Source organism: Notolabrus celidotus, unplaced genomic scaffold, assembly GCF_009762535.1.
Source record: "Notolabrus celidotus isolate fNotCel1 unplaced genomic scaffold, fNotCel1.pri scaffold_227_arrow_ctg1, whole genome shotgun sequence".
NCBI lineage: Eukaryota > Metazoa > Chordata > Actinopteri > Labriformes > Labridae > Notolabrus > Notolabrus celidotus.
This window is the reverse complement of record NW_023260075.1, coordinates 10,001-35,647: the sequence shown is the minus strand read 5'-3', so window position 1 is coordinate 35,647 and position 25,647 is coordinate 10,001. Positions and strand designations below refer to the sequence as shown.

At 40.4% G+C, this 25,647-nt stretch overlaps 1 protein-coding gene across 1 annotated transcript in view; it reads right to left on the bottom strand.

Annotated features, from left to right (window-relative positions):
- Positions 1-879: 879 nt before the first annotated feature.
- tmeff1b (transmembrane protein with EGF-like and two follistatin-like domains 1b) overlaps positions 880-25,647 on the bottom strand; it is a gene marked incomplete at its 5' end in the record, with an annotated part of 29,645 nt that continues 4,877 nt past the window's right edge. The window contains 4 exons of the mRNA XM_034678768.1: positions 880-4,663; positions 7,467-7,628; positions 7,761-7,884; positions 15,940-15,999. Coding sequence (XP_034534659.1) covers positions 4,579-4,663; positions 7,467-7,628; positions 7,761-7,884; positions 15,940-15,999 — 431 coding nt within the window. The remainder of the gene's footprint in view (positions 4,664-7,466; positions 7,629-7,760; positions 7,885-15,939; positions 16,000-25,647) is intronic.

Here is a 25,647-nt window from a genome sequence, read left to right as displayed (position 1 = left end):
GTTCTGCCCGCTCGAGCCCGTGGAAGAGGCACGCCATGTTGTCAGATTTACATGACTGCTCTTCCCAGCAGCGCTAGCGTGAACTTTCCCTCACAACAACAACGATGGAGGACAACAGCAGCTCGTCTCATCGGTGCAACCGCTGCTTTGTCTTGGAATCCATTAGTCTCTTTGATTTGTTCGCTGCAGGACGATGGAGGAAACACGTTTGGTTTGTGTTTTTGATCACGGCAACCCCGCCCCTCACCCCTGACGTAAGCGGTTCGCGGTTCTAGACCCGCTCTGGAACCGGTTTTCCTGGCCGGGAGCCGGTTCACTCGCAGTTGGGTCCTGAAACTACCTCGGTCGAAAAAGTGTATGTGAGAAGGTCTCAAACCCCAGGGGAGCATCCTTTGAACTAACTTCCTTCTGTCCTTCTGGTGAGACGTACATCCCACTCGTAGTAATCACAGTTGTTTCAGTCTGAATGTGTGGAGTCTGGTGGAAGTCTGACGTTACAAAACCCAAAGACTGACTGGATGTGGCTCATCCTTCAGGTCTCTTGTAAACAGGGCACCGTCAGACTTTGAAGATGCAGAGAGTCTGTGTTTAGTATGGATTTAGGACACAGCGTCGTCCCTGCAGAGCCACCACTAAAGCAAAGTGTTTTGTTTGTCTGAAGAGTCTCCTGCGACTGATCACTCAGGTCAGCTCCATCCTTTGTTTCTTTTTTTAAACCTCTGTCTGACACACACACACACACACACACACACACACACACACACACACTCAGACGTTTTCTGGGAACAAAACATCATTAATCTGTCAGAGAAAGTGGAGAACCTTCTGATACAGACTCTCAGAGGACACACACATAAATGACACTCCAGCGCCGGGATGTTCTTTAAAAAAACATTTCCTTTTTTATTTTGGCAGAGACCTCAAATGGCCGCTCAAAGTCTACATGCAGAATATTAACATGTCAAACACATTCTAGTCACATTTAGAGAAGTCACGGCTGCAATGGTCGACAACAAGTAGAGACACGTTGCTCGGCGGGGGGAGGAGGGGGGCGGGGTTTGAGGGCCGTAGACCTGGACGTCACAGAAACAATAAATCAAACAAACAGAGAAGACGAACCTCCCTGACCTCGCTCCTTTGACCCTCATCCAGGTATCAGACTCTGCAGGGTCTCGTTACAGGAGTGGCATCCATAACATTTATTCACTCCAGATAAAAAAGAAGCTAACCTTAGACCTTTCTGGAGTCCCTGAGCTCCCTTGTCTCGTAGGTTCCTCTGGATCTCTGCTGCTGTGGACGTGGTCCAGACTCCAGCTGCTACAACTACTACTATCCGTCTCCCCACTATCATCTCTCTCTCTCTCTTCATCTCCCTCTATCCCTCTCCAACACGGTCTCAGATTCAGATGTGTGTCTAACATGAGTCTGGTCCTGCTGGAGGTTTCTGCCTGTTAAAGGAAGTTTGTCCTTGCCACTGTAACTTGCAAAATGCTGCAAAGTGCTCTGCTCATGGTGGATTAAGATGAGATCAGACTGAGTCCTGTCTGGAAGATGGGACTGGATCTGATCCGGTCTTGATGTAGGGTCCTTGTTAATAATAGATCATAGAGTCCGGTCTAGACCGGCTCTGTTTGGAAAGAGTCTGAGGAGACGATTGTTGGGATTTGGTGCTTTTTGAATAAAGATTGATCCAGATCCGGAGCGACCTCCAGTGTTGAAAAATGGAGCTAATGCAGGGGAGGGAAAAGGGTGCAGTTCCTCAAGTGTCCACTTGAGGCTGGTTATGAAAGCTGAGACATCCCCATTGACCCCCATGTTAAAAATGACCCTCTTAAATAAACACTTTTACGTCTGAGGACCTGATTTCTGTTTCTGAATGTTTTTATAATAATCTGTTCTGAGAGTTCGGCATGCGTTTGCATAATTAGGGGCGTGGCCAATTTGACCTACAGGTGAGTGGATGTCTTTCCAACATGGTGGGCGCCATAGTTTGGCTTCAAATCCTTTGGTGTCGTCAACAAGATAAACAGTCTACGCTCGAGATAATGAGAAAACCCTCCCTCTTGTCCCGAGACAACGAGGACAAACGAGTCCAGATCTTCAGACCCATTCACCAAGACACTTCCTACTCCTCTGAAACCGTGATATCGTAATAAAACCAGCTGATTTTGGTCCAAACGTTCTCTGTGGCAGTGCTGGTGTCACCGTGCCATGAAGCTACCTCTCAAACTTAGTCGTTCTTCTTCTGCAGGTTTAAACTGTTGTAAACGGCAGTAGAGTTGATGCATGGTGATTTACACTCGGCGTTGTTTATCTCACATCAGGGACACGGAACACTCGGATCGGACTCTGTTTCGTGGTTTCAGGTCCAGGCATCGAATATGACTGAGGTTCAATACTGATGGGAAATACTGAGACTGCAAATACCACGAGACAGTCCCTGGATCCAGACGCCAAGAAGAGAGAGTTAAATACTAAGTATTGACAAAAACACAACTGTGTTATATTCAGGAAATTAAGGTTAATAGAGTTCAAATGAAGCCAAGACAGAACTCTGACATCATCAAAGACAGAACTCTGGAATTCTGTCTTTGATGATGTCAGAGTTCTAGAACACCTGCTGTTGCTCTCCATACAGACTGTCTTTCATGCTGACACCTGATTGGTGGAAACTCCTCAGACTACAGACAGAGACCAGAACTCTTCTCAGACTGAAACCCAGACCCTGAGATCCAGATTCAACATGTCTCTGAATCAGAATCTGTAATTACAGGTTAGTTGTAGCTGAAAGTAAAAAGCTTTGTCAGGTCTGTCCTCAAGAGGAGAAGAAAACTATGTCTACAATGTTTGTTTGTTGAATGGAGGTGGGATCCATCATTTCTGATGCTGCGTTCAGGGAAGTCAGGAAATCTAAACGCTGATTGTCTTTAGTGACACAGCATCAAGCAGATTTGTGTCTCAGTGTAAATGTTTGATGTAGAACAGATTGTTAGCTGCTCTTCATGCAGAGATCTGTTTATAGAGAGAAAGAAATCCTCCATGGGAGCCGGATTGTGTTCCTCCTGCTGTTGCTCTCCATACAGACTCTTTGATACCTGACTGGTCAATACTACTCAGGCTACAAAAGTACTGATGTTTTCTTTAGATCTGACCTTCTTCATAGAATGTCCTTTTTTTAAAAATAGAATTCTGACATCATCAAAGACAGAATTCCAGAATTCTGTCTTTGATGATGTCAGAATTCCAGAACTCTCCATACAGACTGTTTCTCCTGCTGACACCTGATTGGTCGAAACTACTCAGACTCCAACAGAAACCAAAGCCTGATCCATGTACGGATTTGAAGTATTTTGTTGAATTTATCACAGAGTTCAGATTTTGTTTTGCCTACATATCCTTTAGAGCAGGTTCCCGTATGAATCCTGTGTGCTTGGAATGTCTCTGACTAAAACGAATAAACAAAAACAGGAAATGATTCTCACATTCAAAGACAGGCCTTGATCACCGCCATCTGAGCCGACAAGACCCAGCACATAAAAAAAACATCGTTTGGAGTTGACCTCGATTTGTAGCGACACACTTTCTTTTACAATCCTCTGAATTTCAGATTTCCAGTCCAAGATGCAAAAAAACATTCCTGCCTCTCAGCGTTGAAGCGGATTAAGAAGACCGTTTCCCGACATCACCGGGAACTACGAGAGTTCTTCTGAGTTCCTCAGGTCCTGGTGCTGGTAAACTCAAACTACACATTCCTGTCTTTAATACTTTCCTTCTCGCTGTCCGACGATCATCACTTCAACTCTTTTTTTTGGGATTTCCGTCTCCTTCGGATCTCTGCCGCTCCGAGACGGACGAGGCTTTTCTTTAAAAAGTTAAACTACACCACGGTACACAGAGTTCACAAGTCATGCCAATATACAAGAACTAGAACATAGAAACCAACATTAGAAATGAAAGTTAAAACTTTGAGTAAAAACTACTTGAAAGAAATCATTTATATATTAATAATAAATTATTAGCTGGTTTGAACACAGTGAAGTCTGTACATGGACGTTCATATCAAAGAATAACTGTAAACAGATCCATATCACTGTCGGCCCCCCGCCTGCCTACAAAACAAACTGCATTTGGTGATCAGCTGCACATTAGTAGTAAAAAGTAAAAGAAAAGGGGGGCGTAAAAACAATCCTGCTCATGGGACAGCACATTCCAGATGGGCAGACATTACTCTGTTAGCCAGCTCACCAACGGTACCGTGTTCATAAAGCATTCAACAAAACCAGTCCAAAGAAACGAAGACGTGGAAACGGCGTGAAGAGACCGCTGGATTTTGAAAAACTCGGCTCCTTCTACTTCCTGGTCTTGTGGGAAAAAAGGAAAAGAAAAAAGGGATTGAGCGAAAATCTGTCCGAACGCAAACAGGAGTGAAAATAAGGCCCCTGAAATAAATATCCTCCTTCTTCTTTTTGTTTGGTTTCCCCAGGAGAAAAAGAAAAGAGTACCACACACCGACCGTTAGAAAATGGCATTCCCCACGCTGTAAGAAAAACTTATCAAAAAGAACCAACACACACACGGCTATACCATCCGGGAGTTTGTGTCCGAGGAAAAGTGTCCCAGGTTCTGTTTTTGCCGGCGACCCCGGTTGTTTTTTGGACATTTCCTGCAGAGACACAAAGAGAGAGGGATTCATAAAGATCCACCATGTGACCTCTGGATGGAAGGAAGGATCAAATTCAAGGCATGCAGTCTCTAAAGAGAAGCACATATTCCAGAAGAGTTATCATACCTTTCACCTGAAGATCTGAGGGCTGCACTGAGCATTAACATTTTTAAAAGCAAACTCAAGACCGACCTTTTTAGTCTCACTTTAAACTGAGTTTTATTCTTAGAACAGTTTTATCTAATTCAAATTTTAGTCACTTTTTATTTTATTTTATTTTTTAAGTATAGCATCTTATTCTCTTTTAATGGTTTAGTATTTTGGTGTTTTATTATCTTAGAAATTTATTTAATTATTTTTTTTTTAAAGTATAGCATCTTGTTTTCTTTTACTGGTTTAATATTTTGGTGTTTTATTGTCTTAGATTTTTTTTTTTTTTAAGTATAGCATCTTATTTTCTATTAATGGTTTAATATTTTTGTGTTTTATTATCTTAGAAATGTATTTTATTTTTGAAGTATAGCATCTTATTCTCTTTTAATGGTTTAGTATTTTGGTGTTTTATTATCTTAGAAATTTATTTTATTTTATTTTTTTTAAGTATAGCATCTTGTTTTCTTTTAGTGGTTTAATATTTTGGTGTTTTATTGTCTTAGATTTTTTTTTTTTTTAAGTATAGCATCTTGTTTTCTCTTAATGGTTTAATATTTTTGTGTTTATTATCTTAGAAATGTATTTTATTTTGAAGTACAGCATCTTATTCTCTTTTACTGGTTTAATATTTTGGTGTTTTATTGTCTTAGATTTTTTTTTTTTAAGTATAGCATCTTATTTTCTTTTAATGGTTTAATATTTTTGTTTTTAGTATCTTAGAAATGTATTTTATTTATGTGGGGGGGGGGGTGGGGGGACGACACAGGACCACAGGATCAATTATGATCTCAGGCCTACTTGTGGTACCAAGAGTTCCCGAAAGTAGTATGGGAGGTAAATCCTTCAGTTATCAGGCTCTTCTCCTTTGAAATCAAATACCAGGGAGGTAGACACCCTCTCTACCTTTAAGAGTAGGCGTAATACTTTATTTTTTCTAAATCTTATAATCAGAGCTGACTCAAGTCTTAGACCAGTTCCAAGTTATGCAGTCATAGGCTTTAACTCCTGGGGTACTTGACACAGGTCCACAGGATCAACCACATTCCCCCAGTGCAGACCTGCTCATGGTACCTTAAGGCTCAAAAAGTGGAATGGGAGGTAGAGCCTTCAGTTGTCAGGCCTTCTCCTTTGTAGTCAAACACCAAAACCTTTCTAAAAATCTTGATATTGGGCTGGATCAGGCTTGGACCAGCTCCCAGTTATGCTGCTATAGGCTTAGACTACTGGGGGACCTCACACAGGATTGCAAGATTAATTATTCTCCCAACATGCAGGCCTGCTCATCGTACCTGAAGTCTCTAAAAGTAGTATGGGAGGTAGAGCCTTCAGTTATCAGGCCCCTCTCCTTTGGAATCATCTACCAGTCAGGGTCCCGGAGGCAGACACCCTCTCTACTTTTAAGAGTAGGCTTCAAACTTTCCTTTTTGATCAAGCTTATAGTTAGAGCTGGATCAGGATTGGACCAACCCCTAGTAATGCAGCTATAGGCTTAGACTGCCCATCTGACACAGGACTACAGGATCGAGTATGCTCCTAGAATGCAGGCCAGCTTGTGGTATCTTAAGGCAGTATGGGAGGGAGAGCCCTCAGTTATCAGAGGAGGTTTAACACTTTCCTTTTTGATAAAGCTTATATTTAGAGCTGGATCAGGCTTGGACCAGCTCCCAGTTATGCTGCTATAGGCTTAGACTACTGGGGGACCTCACACAGGATTGCAGGATTAATTATTCTCCCAACATGCAGGCCTGCTCATCGTACCTGAAGTCTCTAAAAGTAGTACGGGAGGTAGAGCCTTCAGTTATCAGGCCCCTCTCCTTTGGAATCATCTACCAGTCAGGGTCCGGGAGGCAGACACCCTCTCTACTTTTAAGAGTAGGCTTCAAACTTTCCTTTTTGATAAAGCTTATATTTAGAGCTGGATCAGGCTTGGACCAGGTCTTAGTTATGCTGCTATAGGCTTAGACTGCCCATCTGACACAGGACTACAGGATCGAGTATGCTCCTAGAATGCAGGCCAGCTTGTGGTACCTTAAGTTGCTTAAAGTAGTATGGGAGTAAGAGCCCTCAGTTATCAGAGGAGGTTTAACACTTTCCTTTTTGATAGTTTTCATTAAGGATAATAACCTTGATACATGCTTTGTGAGATTTTGGATTTCCCCATCCTGGTCTCTTTGTCCTAAAGACATCAGAGACGTGAGGTCAGATAAGCCTTTGGTTTTAACACAGCTAAACATCAAGCCTTCTTGGTGCAGTTCATCCCTGGATTTGGGTTTGTTATAAGCTTTCTTTTTTGAACTTTAAAACACTTCCTAAAAACTTTTCCGATGCAAAGCGAGACAGATACACCGAGGGGGTAAAGTCTGCCTGCTGAGAGAAACCAGGCCAAGTCAAATCCTCCTTTAAGCCTCAGCTGACAGCAGCAGCCTCAGACGTCACACCTTCACTTCAGGTGAGCTCAGGCTGCGTTCACAGCCAGCATGTTTGTCTGAACTGTTCCTGACTTTGTTCTCAGATCGTTTGTCCCTGACGTCAAGACGAACCCCGTGACCTCAACAACATCCTGAAACGGTCTTTTATAGACTCACCTCGCACCCCTGTAGGTGACTTGTCAGTGAAGGTGTTTGAAGTGTGGAGAGGGCGCCAACCTTACCTTGTGATGCACATCACCACGGCGACGATGATGGCGATCTGCACGGCACCGATGATGGCGGCGATGAGGACGTAGTGGAGCTTCTGTCCGCTGGGAACCACGTAGAGGATGTTGAAGTCATGAGGCTCGTCACACTGAGGTCCTTTGTAGCCTGAATCACACCTGTGACACACACACACACACACACACACACACACACACACACACACACACACACACACACAAAGGTCAGTTCATAATCTCATCCACACATGCTGCACTGTGAAAACCTCCTGGGCTGAAGTGGACTCAGACCTGCAGACCGCCTTGTTGTGTTTGATCTCACACTTCCCGTGGACACAGAGGCTGGCGTAGTTATCGGAGCAGGGGATCGGCATCCCGGCGTAGAACCCGTCCCCGTGGTCCAGACCCGTGGTTTCTGAAGAACACAGAACAAGCGGACGATCAGATTCTGTCTTTGCTGCCGACGTTAGCGTGTTCAGGTCCAATCGGCTTAGAGAGGAGGCGTTCTGCTTTGTCCACAGGGGGCGCCAAAATCAACACAAGACGGAAGTTACTCTCAGGAGCTTCAAAGTCGGCGTATGACGACATTTAAATATCTAATGAATGTTTCCAGGGTAACGTTGATACAATACAGTTCGTTATTTTGCGAAACAATACAATATGATCCGATATTTTGCAATAAGATTCGATGCGATTCTTTGCGATATGATTCCTTACGATAAGTCACATTGCTTTGCGATACGATATGACAAGATGCGATAAGATACCATACGATTTGATACGTTACTTAACAATACGACATGATAAGATGTGATACGAAGAGTTACGATACGATCTTTTGCAATATAAGTTACTTTACGATACGATGCAATACGATATTTTACTTTGCGAATCGGTACGTTTCAATATGATCCCGTACGATATTATGCAATACCTTACGTTACTTTTGGATACGATACTTCCAGATGATCGAGTACGAAACAAAATGAAACGTGAAGATGTGATACGATACGTTTCTTTGCGATACGAAACAGTATGAAATTATTTAGTGCAATATGTTACGATACCATAACATATTCTGTGAAACATTACGTTACTTTGCAATACGATATGAGATGTGATAAGATACCGTACGATATGAAAAACAACTTTACGATATGAAACGTTAAGATGTGATACGATAAGTTACTTTTCGAAATGTTATTTTGCGATAGGATGAGACATGATATGATACTTAACGTTACGATGTGAAATGATAAGATGTGATACGATAAGTTACTTTGCGATGTTATTTTGCGATACGATACGACAAGATATGATACGATAAGGTATGACACTTTCCTTTACGATGTGAAATGATAAGATGTGATACGATAAGTTACTTAACAATACAAAACGACGTGTTTCGATGCGATATAGTCCGATATGATACCATAGTTTGCGATACGATACGTTGTTTTGCGATTTGATAAGATGCGATATGCTAGCTTACTTTGCTACGATAAGTGACTTTGCGATACGTTATTTTGCGTTACGATACAACAAGGTATGATAAAATACGATATGATACTTTACGATATGAAATGATAAGATCTGATACGATAAGTTACTTTGCGAAGTTACTTTGAGATGTTATTTTGCGATACGATACAACAAGATATGATACCATACGATAAAATACTTTACTTCATGATATAAAACGTTAAGATGTGATACGATAAGTTACTTTGCGATGTTATTTTGCGATACGATACGACAAGATATGATATGATAAGGTATGACACTTTCCTTTACGATGTGAAATGATAAGATGTGATACGATAAGTTACCTAACAATACAAAACGACGTGTTTCGATGCGATATAGTCCGATATGATACCATAGTTTGCGATACGATACGTTGTTTTGCGATTTGATAAGATGCGATATGCTAGCTTACTTTGCGATATGTTATTTTGCGTTACGATACAACAAGATATGATAAAATACGATATGATACTTTACTTTACGATATGAAATGATAAGATGTGATACGATAAGTTACTTTGCGATGTTATTTTGGGATACGATACAACAAGATATGATACCATACGATAAGATACTTTACTTCATGATATAAAACGTTAAGATGTGATACGATAAGTTACTTTGCGATGTTATTTTCCGATACTGTACAACAAGATATGACGCGATAAGGTATGACACTTTTCTTTACGATATGAAACAATAAGATGTGATACGATAAGTTACATTGCGATACAAAACGATGCGTTTCGATGCGATATGGTACGACACGTTGTTTTGCGATTTGATATAAGTTACTTTGCGATATGATAAGATGCATTACGATAGCTTACTTTGCTATGCGATATGATACGATAAGATTTTATACAATACGATACGTTTCAGTACAATGCGATACCATACGATATTTTGCCATACTAAACGTTGCATTACTTTACAATACGATACGTCAAGATGCGATACAATGACCATACGTAACTTCCTCCTCAAAGCACCGATAAATAAAATAAATAACAGAATTAAAAACGTACGACGAGCTTCGTATCAGAACCGTGTCTCCAACACGGCCGTGTGTTATCGCTCTGTGATGTAGCCTTCATGCGGCTCCTGAAAGGTTAACATTAATTTAACATTACGAGCACAAAGCGTTTGGTTATCGTAGACTCACAGAGCCTCAGTCTGCGTCTCCTGCTTGAATAAACATTTAATATTTATCACATGAAGGAGTTCTCCCTCCCTCAGAGCTGTCTCTGTTCGCTGTGATTCACCGCAGTAAGGAAGAGAAACAGCCTCATAAGCAATCTGTCCTGCTCATTAACATGATGGATACACCCTGCTGATGAAGAGGAGCTTTAACTCAGTGTGAGGGAGGTCCATGTTTATCATATTTATGAACAGACACGACGTTTATGTGATCTCTAACCTTCTCAAGTTTTCAGGAAACATCAGAGAGAATGAGGAACTTTGCTCTCACGTCTTCCTCCTGATGGGTGAGGATTATTTCAGCTGCTGTTCATTTATCTTCTACTTTCAGCACAAAGAGAATCATCAAACACAACACTTTCACTGCTGAATCAGTGATGCTGTAATTACACATTCAACCAATGTGTCATTTAAACATCCTGGATAGCTTTCCAACACTCTCCTTCCCAGAGAGAGAAACATTAATGACCATAATTAGCTCGAGAGGCGCCGCTAAGCTGCACACGATTAGAACGTGGCACAGAAACCATCGCTGAGGAGCAAGTGATGAGTGGAGATCCTGCAGCGCCTCGTCCTCATGATTCAGTCTCTGTGGTCTGAGTGAAGATAAAGGCTGATCGGGGATTTCAAACAGATCAGTGATCGACGTGATGAAGCTTCTCTGAGCTGTGAGGAGATCCTGTCAGAGAGGAGCAAACTTTACTCTGAGCTTTCAACGTGAAGATGATGTCACATCCTGCTCCCTTACCGAGGAGGATTAGGGCCACTTGAAAAAAAGATGGAGGCTTGGAAAACAAAACTTTCTGTTTGAGATCTGACGTTTCTTTATTTTATTCTCAGATTAAAGTAAGAATCAGACATTAAAGAAAGAATTCTGTCTTTAATCTCACAATTCCAACGTTAATCGTAGAATTCCGACTTTCTTCTAAGAATTCCGACTTTAACCACAATTGTGACGTTACTCTTAGAATGCTGACTTTAATCTAAGAATTCTGACTTCTTTCAAAGAATTCTGACGATAATCTCAGAATAACAACTGTAATCTCAGAATACCGACTTTAATCCTATACTTCTGGCGTTAATCCCAGAATTCCAACTTTAAATCACAGAATTCCGGCATTGATCTCAGAATACCGACTTTAATCTCAGAATTTTGACGTTAATCCCAGAATCCCGATTTAAATCCGAATTTTGACGTTAATCCCAGAATTATGACTTTAAAAGGAATTCCGACCTTAATCCAACACTTCTGATGTTGATCTCAGAATTTTTACGTTAATCTCAGAATTCCAACTTTAATCCCAGAATCCCAATTTAAATCCGAATTTTGACGTTAATCCCAGAATTATGACTTTAAAAGGAATTCCGACCTTAATCCAACACTTCTGATGTTGATCTCAGAATTCTTACGTTAATCTCAGAATTCCGAATTTAATCTCAAAACCGCAACTTCAACCTAAGAATTTTGACTTTAATCGCAGGATTCTGACGTTGATCTAAGAATTCTAAAGTTAATATCAACATTCTGACGTTAATCTGAGAATTCTGACATTAATCTCAATATTCTGATGCTAATCTCAGAATTCTGACGTTAATCTCAATATTCTGGCATTAATCGTAGAATTCCGACTTGCTTCTAAGAATTCCAACTTTTAACCGCAATTGTGACGTTACTCTTAGAATGCTGACTTTAATCTAAGAATTCTGATTTCTTTCAAAGAATTCTGACGATAATCTCAGAATAACAACTGTAATCTCAGAATACCGACTTTGATCCTATACTTCTGGCGTAAATCCCAGAATTCCAACTTTAAATCACAGAATTCCGGCATTGATCTCAGAATACCGACTTTAATCTCAGAATTTTGACGTTAATCCCAGAATTCCAACTTTAATCCCAGAATCCCGATTTAAATCAGAATTGTGACGTTAATCTCAGAATTACGATTTTAAGCTGAATTCCGACCTTAATCCAACACTTCTGATGTTGATGTCAGAATTCCGACTTAAATCTCAGAATTCCGACTTTAATTTCTGAACTCTGACCGAAATCTCAGAATTCTGACGTTGATCATAAAATTCCGACTTTAATCTCAGAATTCTGACCGAAATCCCAGACTTCCGACTTTAATCCCAGAATACCAATTTAAATCCGAATTGTGACGTTAATCCCAGAATTATGACTTTAAAATGAATTCCGACCTTAATCCAACATTTCTGATGTTGATCTCAGAATTCCGACTTTAAACTCAGAATTCTGACCGAAATCTCTGAATTCTGACATTGATCATAAAATTCCAACTTTAATCCCAGAATTCCGACTTGAATTAGAATTGTGAGGTTAATCTCAGAATTACGACTTAAAGATGAATTCCGACCTTAATCCAACACTTCTGACGTTGATCATAAAATTCCGACTTTAATCTCAGATTTCCGACAATATTCTCTAAATTCGGAAGTTAATCTTGTAATTCTGACTCTAATCTCAGAATTGTGACGTTAATCCTAGAATTCCGACTTTAATCAAAATTCCGACTTTAATCTCAGAATTTTGACGTTAATCCCAGAATTCCAACTTTATTTTAAGGTTTCCGACTTCAATCCTAGAATTGCAACTTTAATCAGAATTGTGACGTTAATACCAGAATTCCGACTTTAAGCAGAATTTCAACCTCAATCTTACACTTCTGATGTTAATCTCAGAATTCTGACTTTATTTCATAAAATTCTGACTTTAATCTCAGAACTTTGATGTCAATCCTTATATTTATAATTTAATCTAACAATTTTATTATGTGAGAATCTGAAACAAAGAATTCCTGAATTAAAATATATATCTATTTGTCAGCTGGCCTTATCATTTAGCCACAGTGCCGCCTTTCTGCAGTGATGTCCTGTAATGTGACATGAGCCCGCTCCTTTAAGAGTGGTGGCTTATGGGTAATGTAGTGGACATGTAATAAAACAGACAGTGTAGGCAGCAGTGTAGAGTGGGAGTATGATGGTGTCCATCTCTGTTCACTAAGTTGTGTTCTTCTTTAACTGCAGACGACCCTGTTCCACTTAGAGGTCTTCACCTCTAAGTGAGACCGGCTCCTCCCTCCGGTCTTAAACCTTCAAACACGTCGCTGAAGTTCAGAGATGAAATGTGGTCGTGCTCATGAATTATTGAGTTTATGATTTATTCACTTTCAGGACGAGTCGTCTCCTGGACAAACACTGCAGAGCTCTCTCATCAACAGATGCAGTGAACGCAGCCTCCCCCACCTCCAACATTATCACAGTCAGAACGCCACAGCGCCGCGTCCCCCTCGTGTTTGTGATGTCGAACATGCAGCGAGTTAATCCGGCCCTTTAATTGTCCGTCTGCGAGTCTGAGTTTGAAACACAAAGCGGGGGGAGGCGAGCGAGGGACGGTCCCCCCCCCCCCCTCTCCCCTGAGACGTTGTAGCTGCTGATATGGACGCACAGAGCGAGCTGCACATCATAAAACCTTCTGGATTCTGTTTCCACACGTGCTTCATGAAGACGAGCGGCGAAGGCAGCGGAGCGTCCTCGCTCTGCTTCACTAATCTGTGTTTTCTTATTGGAAATTAGCGCGTCACACTGCGCTCAGGCTTAGAGGACAAAACGCTCACATTATGTTCAGCATGCAGAGAATCAGAGCTGTGAGGGTTTATCCTGCGCCCCCTCTGTGACGATGTTTTTCTGTATTAAGGAGATTTCATGAAGTTCTCTGCGCGGCGGTTACGGCTCCTCTGCAGGTTCAGACTCAGGTTAACGGGCTGCGGGATTAATAATGAAGTTTATAATCTGAGGACGAATTAACACGAAGTCTCCGGGGTGGATAACGTGCTGAGCGATGTTCCTCATGTGGGTCCACACTGAGCAGACCACATCTTCAGATCCATCCTGATGCTGCTACCTGCTTTAAAACCTGTCTGCTGTAACGCTGCTGCTGTTAAATATCTGTGATCAATCCTGATAATCCTAATCTCTTATCATAATCTGTGTAAATAAAGCCGCCATGAGAGCAGCAGGACTAAACGGGCGTGGTCACACTGCCACCTAGTGTTCGGGCAACATGAGTCAACGCAGAAGTATAAACAAGACTTCACCCTCATGTTGCCAAGAGAGACATTCTTTGAAATACTAAAATTAAACTCAGGATTTTAACTTTAAGACTCAATAATCTGAGAATTCCAACTCTAATCATAAATCTCAGACTTCCAAAGTTAATCCCGAAATTCTAACTTTAATCTGAGAATTTTGACTTTAATCTCAGATTCACGTAAACATCAAAATTCTTACGTTAATCTCAGAATTCCGAATTTAATCTCAAAACTGTAACTTCAATCTAAGAATTTTGACTTTAATCAAAGGATTCTGATTTTAATACGTTAATCTAAGAATTCTAAAGTTAATCTCAAAATTCTTGCGTTGATCTCAGAATTTTCAACTTTAAGAATTCCAACTCTAATCTTAAATCTCAGAATGCCGAATTTGATCTCAAAACCGTAACTTCAATCTATCAATTTTGAAACTAATCTGACGAGACGAGAATTCAGACGTTAATCTCAAAATGCTGACATTAATCTGAGAATTCTAAAGTTAATATCAACATTCTGACGTCCATCTGAGAATTCTGACGTTAATCTCAAAATTCTGACGTTAATCTCAAAATTCTGACGTTAATTACTATTGCTGACGTTAATCTGAGAATTCTAACATTAATCTGAGAATTCTGACGTTAATCTCAGAATTCTAACGTTAATCTGAGAATGCTGACGTCAATCTCAGAATTCTAACGTTAATCTGAGAATTCTGACGACAATCTCAGAATTCTAACGTTAATCTGAGAATTCTGACGTCAATCTCAGAATTCTAACGTTAATCTGAGAATTCTGACGTCAATCTCAGAATTCTAACGTTAATCTGAGAATTCTGACGTCAATCTCAGAATTCTAACGTTAATCTGAGAATTCTGACGACAATCTCAGAATTCTAACGTTAATCTGAGAATTCTGACGTTAATCTCAGAATTCTAACGTTAATCTGAGAATTCTGACGTCAATCTCAGAATTCTAACGTTAATCTGAGAATTCTGACGTTAATCTGAGAATTCTAACGTTAATCTGAGAATTCTGACGTCAATCTCAGAATTCTAACGTTAATCTGAGAATTCTGACGTCAATCTCAGAATTCTAACGTTAATCTGAGAATTCTGACGACAATCTCAGAATTCTAACGTTAATCTGAGAATTCTGACGTTAATCTCAGAATTCTAACGTTAATCTGAGAATTCTGACGTCAATCTCAGAATTCTAACGTTAATCTGAGAATTCTGACGTTAATCTCAGAATTCTAACTTTAATCTGAGAATTCTGACGTCAATCTCAGCATTTTTATGTAAATCTGAGAATTTGTTTATCGCAGAAAATTTGACATTTATCTCAGAATTTTTACATTACCTCAAATTTCGGACGTTAATCTCAGACTCTGAATTTAATCTCAGAATTCCGATGTTAGTCTCAGATTCTGAGAGAACTGGAAATGCTGAAATCACACTGACATAGTATAGCAGATCGGCAACTCCAACGCACAAGTACGTGGTGCTCATGATGCTGCGACCACCACGGTGTAGAGTCAACGCTGAAGTCTGAACCAGACTCCTCCCTCACGATTAAAGTCCTGATTCTGGGTCAGGGATCTGAGGACTCAATAAAGTCCCGGTTTTTCTTACCTAAGACTTTTCCTTTGAAGTGTCCGCTGTCGTCCTTCTTCCCCACTTTGTCTTTATCAGCTGTGGAGGAAACACACACACAGTCAGTGATACAGGGACGCTTACAGTGTGTGTGCTTTGTAAACATGGTAAAAATCTATGTTGTACTTCCTCTGTGTGTGTGTGTGTGTGTGTGTGTGTGTGTGTGTGTGTGTGTGTGTGTGTGTTATTGGCTCCCGAGGACAGGCGAGACGACGTGGAGTCGGAGGATGTTTACTCAACGTCAGAGATTCGCTCTGTTTGTCAGAGTCAAGGTGGTGAAAGGTCAGAGTGAGCTGCACTGTGTGTGTGTGTGTGTGTGTGTGTGTGTGTGTGTGTGTGTGTGTGTGTGTGTGTGTGTGTGTTAGAGACAGTGATGGGTGACGACTAAAGTACAAACAAAAGAAGGAGCTTTGGTTTGTTGTGGTTATTTTTCTTGTCTACTGCTTTCATGTCTTCATGCTGTCTGCAGACGGAGGGGATGATGGGAGCAGAGCACGCACACACACACACGCATATGCACACACACACACACACACACACACACACGCACACACAGGCACACACACACACTGCTACACACACATACAGAGACAAACATGCACTCATTCATTTTTAATGCTCCATCATTCTGGAGGAAATATTGACAGAAGTCTCTCTTCTTCTTCTTCTTCTCCTCTCCCTCTTTCATGGCCTGCTCTGTCCCTCCTCGTCTTCCCTGCTCGATACCTCCTCAGTTATTATTCCCCGTGCCCTCTATCGCTCCGTGTTGTCAGACAATAACAAAGAAAACACTGTTTCAATAACAATCTGTTGACAGAAGAGAAAAACAAACAGTCTGATGTTTTCTGACAGCAAACAGACACTCTGTGTTTCCTGATTTAGACAAACCACAGACCGTATGAAACCATGGACGGCATGACGGCTCCTCTACGGTGAAGCCAAAACATTTGGAGCTAGGTCTTAAACCGCACCTCCTCCATGTTAACAGATGGGACATGTCAGACTAGAAAATCCAAACACAGGTAAAATAAATGTTTGACAAACATGGTTTCTGTTGTTATAGTCAGTGTTCATGTGTCTGACTAGTTTACTTTGAATTAGTCATTGATGATATACAAGAGGTATGAAGCAGGAAAGGGGAGGGGCCGAGGGTACTACTTTTTAGATCCTACTTTTCTTCAGAATGTTGACTTTTTTTCTTGGATTTCTGAGATCCAAATCTCAATTCCAGATCTCTGAATTTGATCTTAGAAATCTGCCGTTGAGTTTAAAGCCAGAAATCTAGAATCATGGCTTTGATCTCAACGGCAGGATTCTAGAATTCTGACTTTGATGCTAGAATTCTGCCGTTGAGATCAAAGCCAGGATTCTAGATTTCTGCCGTTGAGATCAAAGCCAGGATTCTAGATTTCTGCCGTTGAGATCAAAGCCAGGATTCTAGATTTCTGCCGTTGAGATCAAAGCCAGGATTCTAGATTTCTGTCGTTGAGATTAAAGCCAGGATTCTAGTTTTCTGTTCTTGAGATCAAAGCCAGGATTCTAGATTTCTGTCGTTGAGATCAAAGCCAGGATTCTAGATTTCTGTTGTTGAGATCAAAGCCAGGATTCTAGATTTCTGCCGTTGAGATCAAAGCTAGAATTCTAGATTTCTGTCGTTGAGATCAAAGCCATGATTCTAGATTTCTGTCGTTGAGATCAAAGCCAGGATTCTAGATTTCTGCCGTTGAGATCAAAGCTAGAATTCTAGATTTCTGTCGTTGAGATCAAAGCCAGGATTCTAGATTTCTGTCGTTGAGATCAAAGCCAGGATTCTAGAATTCTGTCGTTGAGATCAAAGCTAGGATTCTAGATTTCTGTCGTTGAGATCAAAGCCAGGATTCTAGAATTCTGTCGTTGAGATCAAAGCCAGGATTCTAGAATTCTGTCGTTGAGATCAAAGCTAGGATTCTAGAATTCTGTCGTTGAGATCAAAGCCAGGATTCTAGATTTCTGTCGTTGAGATCAAAGCCAGGATTCTAGATTTCTGTTCTTGAGATCAAAGCCAGGATTCTAGATTTCTGTCGTTGAGATCAAAGCCAGAATTCTAGAATTCTGTCGTTGAGATCAAAGCCAGGATTCTAGATTTCTGTCGTTGAGATCAAAGCCAGGATTCTAGATTTCTGTCGTTGAGATCAAAGCCAGGATTCTAGATTTCTGTCGTTGAGATTAAAGCCAGGATTCTAGTTTTCTGTTCTTGAGATCAAAGCCAGGATTCTAGATTTCTGTCGTTGAGATCAAAGCCAGGATTCTAGATTTCTGTTGTTGAGATCAAAGCCAGGATTCTAGATTTCTGCCGTTGAGATCAAAGCTAGAATTCTAGATTTCTGTCGTTGAGATCAAAGCCATGATTCTAGATTTCTGTCGTTGAGATCAAAGCCAGGATTCTAGATTTCTGCCGTTGAGATCAAAGCCAGGATTCTAGATTTCTGCCGTTGAGATCAAAGCCAGGATTCTAGATTTCTGTCGTTGAGATCAAAGCCAGAATTCTAGAATTCTGTCGTTGAGATCAAAGCTAGGATTCTAGATTTCTGTCGTTGAGATCAAAGCCAGAATTCTAGAATTCTGTCGTTGAGATCAAAGCTAGGATTCTAGATTTCTGTCGTTGAGATCAAAGCTAGGATTCTAGATTTCTGTCGTTGAGATCAAAGCCAGGATTCTAGATTTCTGTTCTTGAGATCAAAGCCAGGATTCCAGATTTCTGCCGTTGAGATCAAAGCCAGGATTCTAGATTTCTGTCGTTGAGATCAAAGCTAGGATTCTAGATTTCTGTCGTTGAGATCAAAGCCAGGATTCTAGATTTCTGTCCTTGAGATCAAAGCCAGGATTCCAGATTTCTGCCGTTGAGATCAAAGCCAGAATTCTAGAATTCTGTCCTTGAGATCAAAGCCAGGATTCCAGATTTCTGCCGTTGAGATCAAAGCCAGAATTCTAGAATTCTGCCGTTGAGATCAAAGCCAGAATTCTAGATTTCTGTCGTTGAGATCAAAGCCAGGATTCTAGATTTCTGTCGTTGAGATCAAAGCCAGAATTCTAGAATTCTGTCGTTGAGATCAAAGCTAGGATTCTAGATTCCTGTCGTTGAGATCAAAGCCAGGATTCTAGATTTCTGTTCTTGAGATCAAAGCTAGGATTCTAGATTTCTGTCGTTGAGATCAAAGCTAGGATTCTAGATTTCTGTCGTTGAGATCAAAGCCAGGATTCTAGATTTCTGCCGTTGAGATCAAAGCTAGAATTCTAGATTTCTGTCGTTGAGATCAAAGCCAGGATTCTATAATTCTGTCGTTGAGATCAAAGCTAGGATTCTAGATTTCTGTCGTTGAGATCAAATCTAGGATTCTAGATTTCTGTCGTTGAGATCAAAGCTAGGATTCTAGAATTCTGTCGTTGAGATCAAAGCCAGGATTCTAGATTTCTGCCGTTGAGATCAATGCCAGGATTCTAGATTTCTGTTGTTGAGATCAAAGCAAGAATTCTAGAATTCTGTCGTTGAGATCAAAGCTAGGATTCTAGATTTCTGTCGTTGAGATCAAAGCTAGGATTCTAGATTTCTGTTCTTGAGATCAAAGCCAGGATTCTAGATTTCTGCCGTTGAGATCAAAGCCAGGATTCTAGATTTCTGTTCTTGAGATCAAAGCCAGGATTCTAGATTTCTGTCGTTGAGATCAAAGCCAGGATTCTAGATTTCTGTCGTTGAGATCAAAGCTAGGATTCTAGATTTCTGTCGTTGAGATCAAAGGCAGAATTCTAGAATTCTGTCGTTGAGATCAAAGCCAGGATTCTAGATTTCTGTCGTTGAGATCGAAGCCAGGATTCTAGATTTCTGTCGTTGAGATCGAAGCCAGGATTCTAGATTTCTGTCGTTGAGATCAAAGCCAGGATTCTAGATTTCTGTCGTTGAGATCGAAGCCAGGATTCTAGATTTCTGTCGTTGAGATCAAAGCCAGGATTCTAGATTTCTGTCGTTGAGATCAAAGCCAGGATTCTAGATTTCTGCCTTGGATCTTAGAATTCTGACGTTGAGATTGGAGCCAGAATTCAAGAACTCTGCCTTTGATCACAACGGTAGAGTTCTGAGAACAAGGTACGGACTTCTTTAAAAAGTCAGTGGCCCTAATCCTCTACCATCATCAGCGCCATGATTGACAGCTCTGTTGACCAATCAGGTTCCTGCAGCGCTGTGATCATTAGAGTAGAGGAGGACACGGTGAGAGGAAACGTAACAAACGCTAACACAAGAGTCATTGAACGCACCATAACTGTGAGAGTCTGCTTCAAACCCACACAAGAATCTGTGGCGCTGTGGACCGGATCCACCTGAGGACCGGACCCACCTGAGGACCGGACCCACCTAAGGACCGGAGCCACCTGAGGACCGGACCCACCTGCACTTTCCTGCAACAGGAGGATCTGGAGACGCCTCGCCCACCTCTACACACAGTCACTGTTCCAAACAGTTAGGATCAAATCCTGCTTCCTGGTGTCTGGTGACTCAAAGTGTCGGCTCAACGCCCCGAGGAGACAGCGGATCAGGCAGAGGGCAGGTGCTCCTCACCTCAGGGTGCTAGACTCCCACAAACCCCCATCACCCGCTGCCCTCCTGAGCCAATCAGACGCTTGGTCATCGACCACCTTCCAGCCATAACGGCTGACAAGAAATCCATAAATCCTGTCGGGTACCGTCTCCTGCCAACCCCTGCAGAGACAGAGCGCAGAGCCCGTCCCCGCTGAGACGACACGTTGTGATTCAAGGTGAGTCTATCAACATAAATCAGATGTGAGGAGATACTGGGAGGATGCACGGGGGCTGGAGGAGCTCCGGGTGTTGGCACAGACTTTGAAAAACATCACACAGCAAACTGTGACTGCAAATGAGGTTAGTATCTAACACTCCCAACCTCCCCGCTCCGCTGAAAGGCAAAAAAATCATTCAATGATAGATCCGAAGAAATGACACACTCAGCTCTGCTTCTTTATGGCGTCCTTCTGCAGCTGCTGTAGATTTCACCAGTGAGACCGAATTAAACACGTCTGCGCCGTTTAGGAGCCAAAATAAACGACAACTATTGACTGGCTTTTTTTGTCACGTCCCAAAAACGATCCACACAACTCTTTATAGACTCACAGGACAGACACAGAGGTGAGGGGATCACACCTCAGGGATGATATCTCCTTTAACTCCTGCATGAACAACAGCCTCCCCCTTTCACCTCTTCAAGATATCTAAAACAAACCCCTAAATCCTGTGCTCTTTCTTCTGGACTTGATGTTTTCAGTTAAAGTCTCTGCAGGATGTCTCCTCTCTGCACTGTCACTTTAAATTCAGTATATTTAAAAATGTTCAACAAACACCTCCAGAGCTCTCAAAGGTCATCCTGAAGAGCTCACAGTGCCCCATGATTACTCCTCAATACCTAAAGGTCGACAGATATCTCGCTCTCACCAGCCGGTGCCGATAAACAAGATATCATGTTGTTGTTTTTTTGCAAAAACAAAAAAACATTTGAAAATTACAGACAGAAAAATACAAGGACACAAGGGGGAGCACTTACATGGTTTGAGAGCAGTGGATGCAGACATTAAATCTATCATTATTATTACTGCTTATATTTATATCGGCCTCTTGAGTGCAGACATCAGTCCAGTAATTCATTGATCTCTATTAATAACAATGGATGCATAATATTTATTTATACGTCTGTAAAAAATAGTTAATTATTAATATTATTAATAATAATAATATTGTATATAAGTCTGATAATTTAAGGGACACAAATTAAGGGAATTATATACTCAATATGTTTAAAGGCCCTGTGAGGAGTTTTGAACTGGCTGAGAAACAGACTGAAAATGATACTGATGCCTCTTTATAACCTTCAATAGCAAGCAAGACCATCTACAACAACACTGACACCTTCTCTGTTGTAATTTTTAATGCCTGAAACCGCCCTGGGGGGGTAGGTCCCAGACCAGATAATGGACATCTTGCTTCAGAAACAGCCTTTCTTTGACTGTTTTCATGGAAAGTAATCACATTGCCTGATAGAGTTGACTGTTGAACACAACAGGATGAGGCTTTTGTTGAAAACACTACTTTTGCATGTATAGGACAAGAGATAAGAGGTATCACTTTGTCCACAAGGGGGCGCCAGAATTGACACAAAACAAAAGTTCCTCACAGCAGCTTTAATAATAACAACAACAATAATTAATAATAACTATTATTATTATCATTATTTAGTTGTTAATAGTAAAAAAATATGATTGTTGTTGGTGTTATTATTATTATTGTTTTTAATATTATTATATATAAGAACAAGAATACTACTAATAATATTATGATTTTATTATATATAATAAGAATACTAACAATGCTACTAAAAATACTACTTCTAATACTATTAATAATAATAATAATAATAAAAATAAAGAATAAAAAAATAAAATAAAATATTAATATAATAATATATTAGTCTGATAAATAATCCTCATATCAAAGGATTAATGTTATTATTATTTAAAATAATATTAATAATAAATATTATCATTATTATCATGTGTATTTATTGTTAATAATAATACATGGTATTATTGTTGTGGATTTTATTATCTTGTTTTAATATAATAATAATAATAATTATAATTTTTTATTATTATTTTTTTTTTGTTATTATTATAAGTATTCCCTTAAATCACAGATAATTTATCTGACATACATACAATTTTATTATTATTATTTATACTATCATTACTGTTATTATTATTTTTTTATTCCAATGATACAATTTCTTTCTATAATAAAAGTTGCTTTAATTTACTTTTTAATAAGCCCTCATATTCAGTCACAGCAGGTGTTGAAATGCGACCCCCTTTTACAAACAGAGAAGAAGAAGAAGAAGAAGCGTAGCCGCTACAAGCTAACGTGAATAAAAATGGCGTCCCCGCTGTGGATGTGTTGAAGACAGACTCTTGAAGAGTGAACCTCTGTCCTCCTGAGTTGTGCCCAAACATCTGTAACCTGTGTCTGTCATGTTATATGTATCAACCATCAGGCTGAAGCTCCCGTACCTGGAGGATCTGGTTTCTCTCGATGTGATTCTGAATCAGCAGAAAGTCCAGACTGAAAGATTCCTCTGCGTCAGATTAGAACAGGGCGTGTAACAAGCTGTGGATTAATGCCGCGTGGAATCAAAGCTCGCTGCATGCTTGGTTTGAGGGTTAATTGGAAACATCGGCGATTAGACGCATTCATTTGTCTGACATGGTTTTCGATAACGAGGCTGATTTATGGCCGAGATGAAACGGTCACAGTTGTGCAGTCAGCGTTGTTCACAGAGAGGGAAACAACATCAATCCTGCATCTCACTACATCAGCAACTTAATATGGAGTAATGATCTCTGTCCACAGGAGAGGAGGGTCTGAGAAGTGCAGGAACCCCCTCAGGAGGAGAAAGGGAAAGTTAAAAAGTCTGTAAGAGAGAAAACGGTCAATCATCAGGAGACACTGAAGAAGAGAGACTGTGAGCTGTCTTTGATTTGAGGATCAGTGAGTCTGATCTTCTCACAGTGTATTGAATGATTGTTGTTTATGGGACAGTTTATTTGGGAGAAACCTCTGTCATCATCCTCTGAGGTTACGGCTGCCGGAGCTCAAAGAGCCTGGGGGACGGGATGATGGGATTTTCCAATTTGGGTTCAATAAAACAGAAAGAGAGGAATCAGAGGGCAGATTTATCAGGGGGGAGGATGATATCTGCTCTCATACACACTCCAGTGGAGGTCAAAGGTCAGAGAGTCGGCCTGTTTACAGAGCAGGATTCATTCTTAGTGTCAGGGAAACGGGTTCATAGAGACGCAGTGCTCACGTCAGGTTTCCTCACACAGAGGTTTTATATCTTTACAGTTATTTAATGAATAATGGAATAAAAGCATCTTATTCATTCAAGTTCTCTTAGTGTCTGTTTTAAGGTACCCTCGAGAATCTGCCTTCCCTCTAACACACGGTCAGACTTGTTCAGGGTACCTTAAACACGGTTACCATTATTAAACTGTTAAGTGTCTGTTTCCTAACGTTTTATAAATGATTATGTCTGTTTTACAGTACCCTAGGTGTCTGTTTGGCTCCTGTATCAGGATCTCTATTTAGCCTTATTGCAGTTTTTCCCCCCTTGCAAAACATGGTCAGGTCTGTTTCCAGGAACCCTTAAGCACTTTTTAAAGTCCCCTTTAGACTTTCAAGCTTTCTATTTAAGGCCAGCCTCGGTATGTGTTCTAAGGATTGTCATTCCTTACTTTTTCTGTTTTGAGGTACCTGAAGGCAGAAAGGCAAACCATTTGGTTGATGGTGTTAAAGAAGACTTTAGTGTCTTTTATCAACATTATCCTTTCCTACACGTCAGGTCTGTTTTAAGGAACCCTGAAGCATCTGTTTACGGTCTGTTTCATGGAACCCTTTAGTGTCTTAAGCATCGGTCTTCCTTTATTCTGCATAGTTCTTAGGACTGTTCTAAGTTACAGTGTCTATTTCAAGATTGTTTTGAGTAATTGTTTTCCTAAGGTACCTAAAACCCTGTACCAGTTATTCTCTTTTTTCTCCATTTCTATGCAGTGATTATTTAATTTAAGGTACGTTTTAGCTTCTACTTTTATTCTACCATTCAATAATTAAGCATGTTTTATATGTGTTGTTTATCTTCTTTGGTGAAACATGGTCAGGTCTGTTTCGAGGTACCTTTAAACAGCTGTTTTTTTTCGGTGCATTAATAACACGCTTTTTTAAGTTCACTTAAGAGTTTCCAGCTTTTGATTCAAAGCCAGCCTTGCTATTGGTTTTTAAGGATTGTCATTCCTTACCTTTTCTGTTTTGAGGTACCTTAAGGGAGGGGATTTGGCAGCAAATTGATTTCTCCCTTTCTGTGCATTGACTAAGTTTGATTTAAGGCACATTTTAACTTCCACTTAGCTTCTACCACACCATAATTAAGTATCTGTTTTATGTGTTGTGGTGAGGTCTGTTTTGAGGAACCCTTGAGAATCTTATAAAGAGTTTATTGTCTTGTTTTTCTAAGCATTGAAAGAACAATGTACTTGTTCTAACACATGATTATGTCTCTTTTGAGTTCCCTTTAATACCTGAGGTGATTACTTTTAAGAAAACTCATTTGTTTAAGGACACCCACTGTGAGCTGTTTCTGGGTACCCGAGCGCCTGTTTTAAGGTGCCCAAATGCAGCTGTCTCAAAAGCTATTTAATTCATGACACATGTTGAGGTACATTTTAATAAACCCATGAGCATCTGGCCAGGCACACTTGTTGCCGTCTGTTTTAAGGTACCCTTTCACTCAGTTTTATTCTTCCTTACATGTGGTCAGTTTTTCACAACATCATTTTAAGCTTCCAAGTCTTTTTCATCTTCATTTTCAAGACCCTGTTTCCTTTCTAGAACTGTGAACAACACGCTCCTGGTGCTGTTTTAAGGTACCCTTTAGACCTTTTCCAGCGACCTTTATTTTGTTCCTAACTCAAATAAACTACGAGACGGTTAAGTTTAGGAACTTCATGATGTTTTTTTATAAGAACCGTGTCTCATTACCTTTGGAGGTATGAGTACGAGCAGGGACTGAGTACAGCGTTCAGGACTTTTAGAACAGA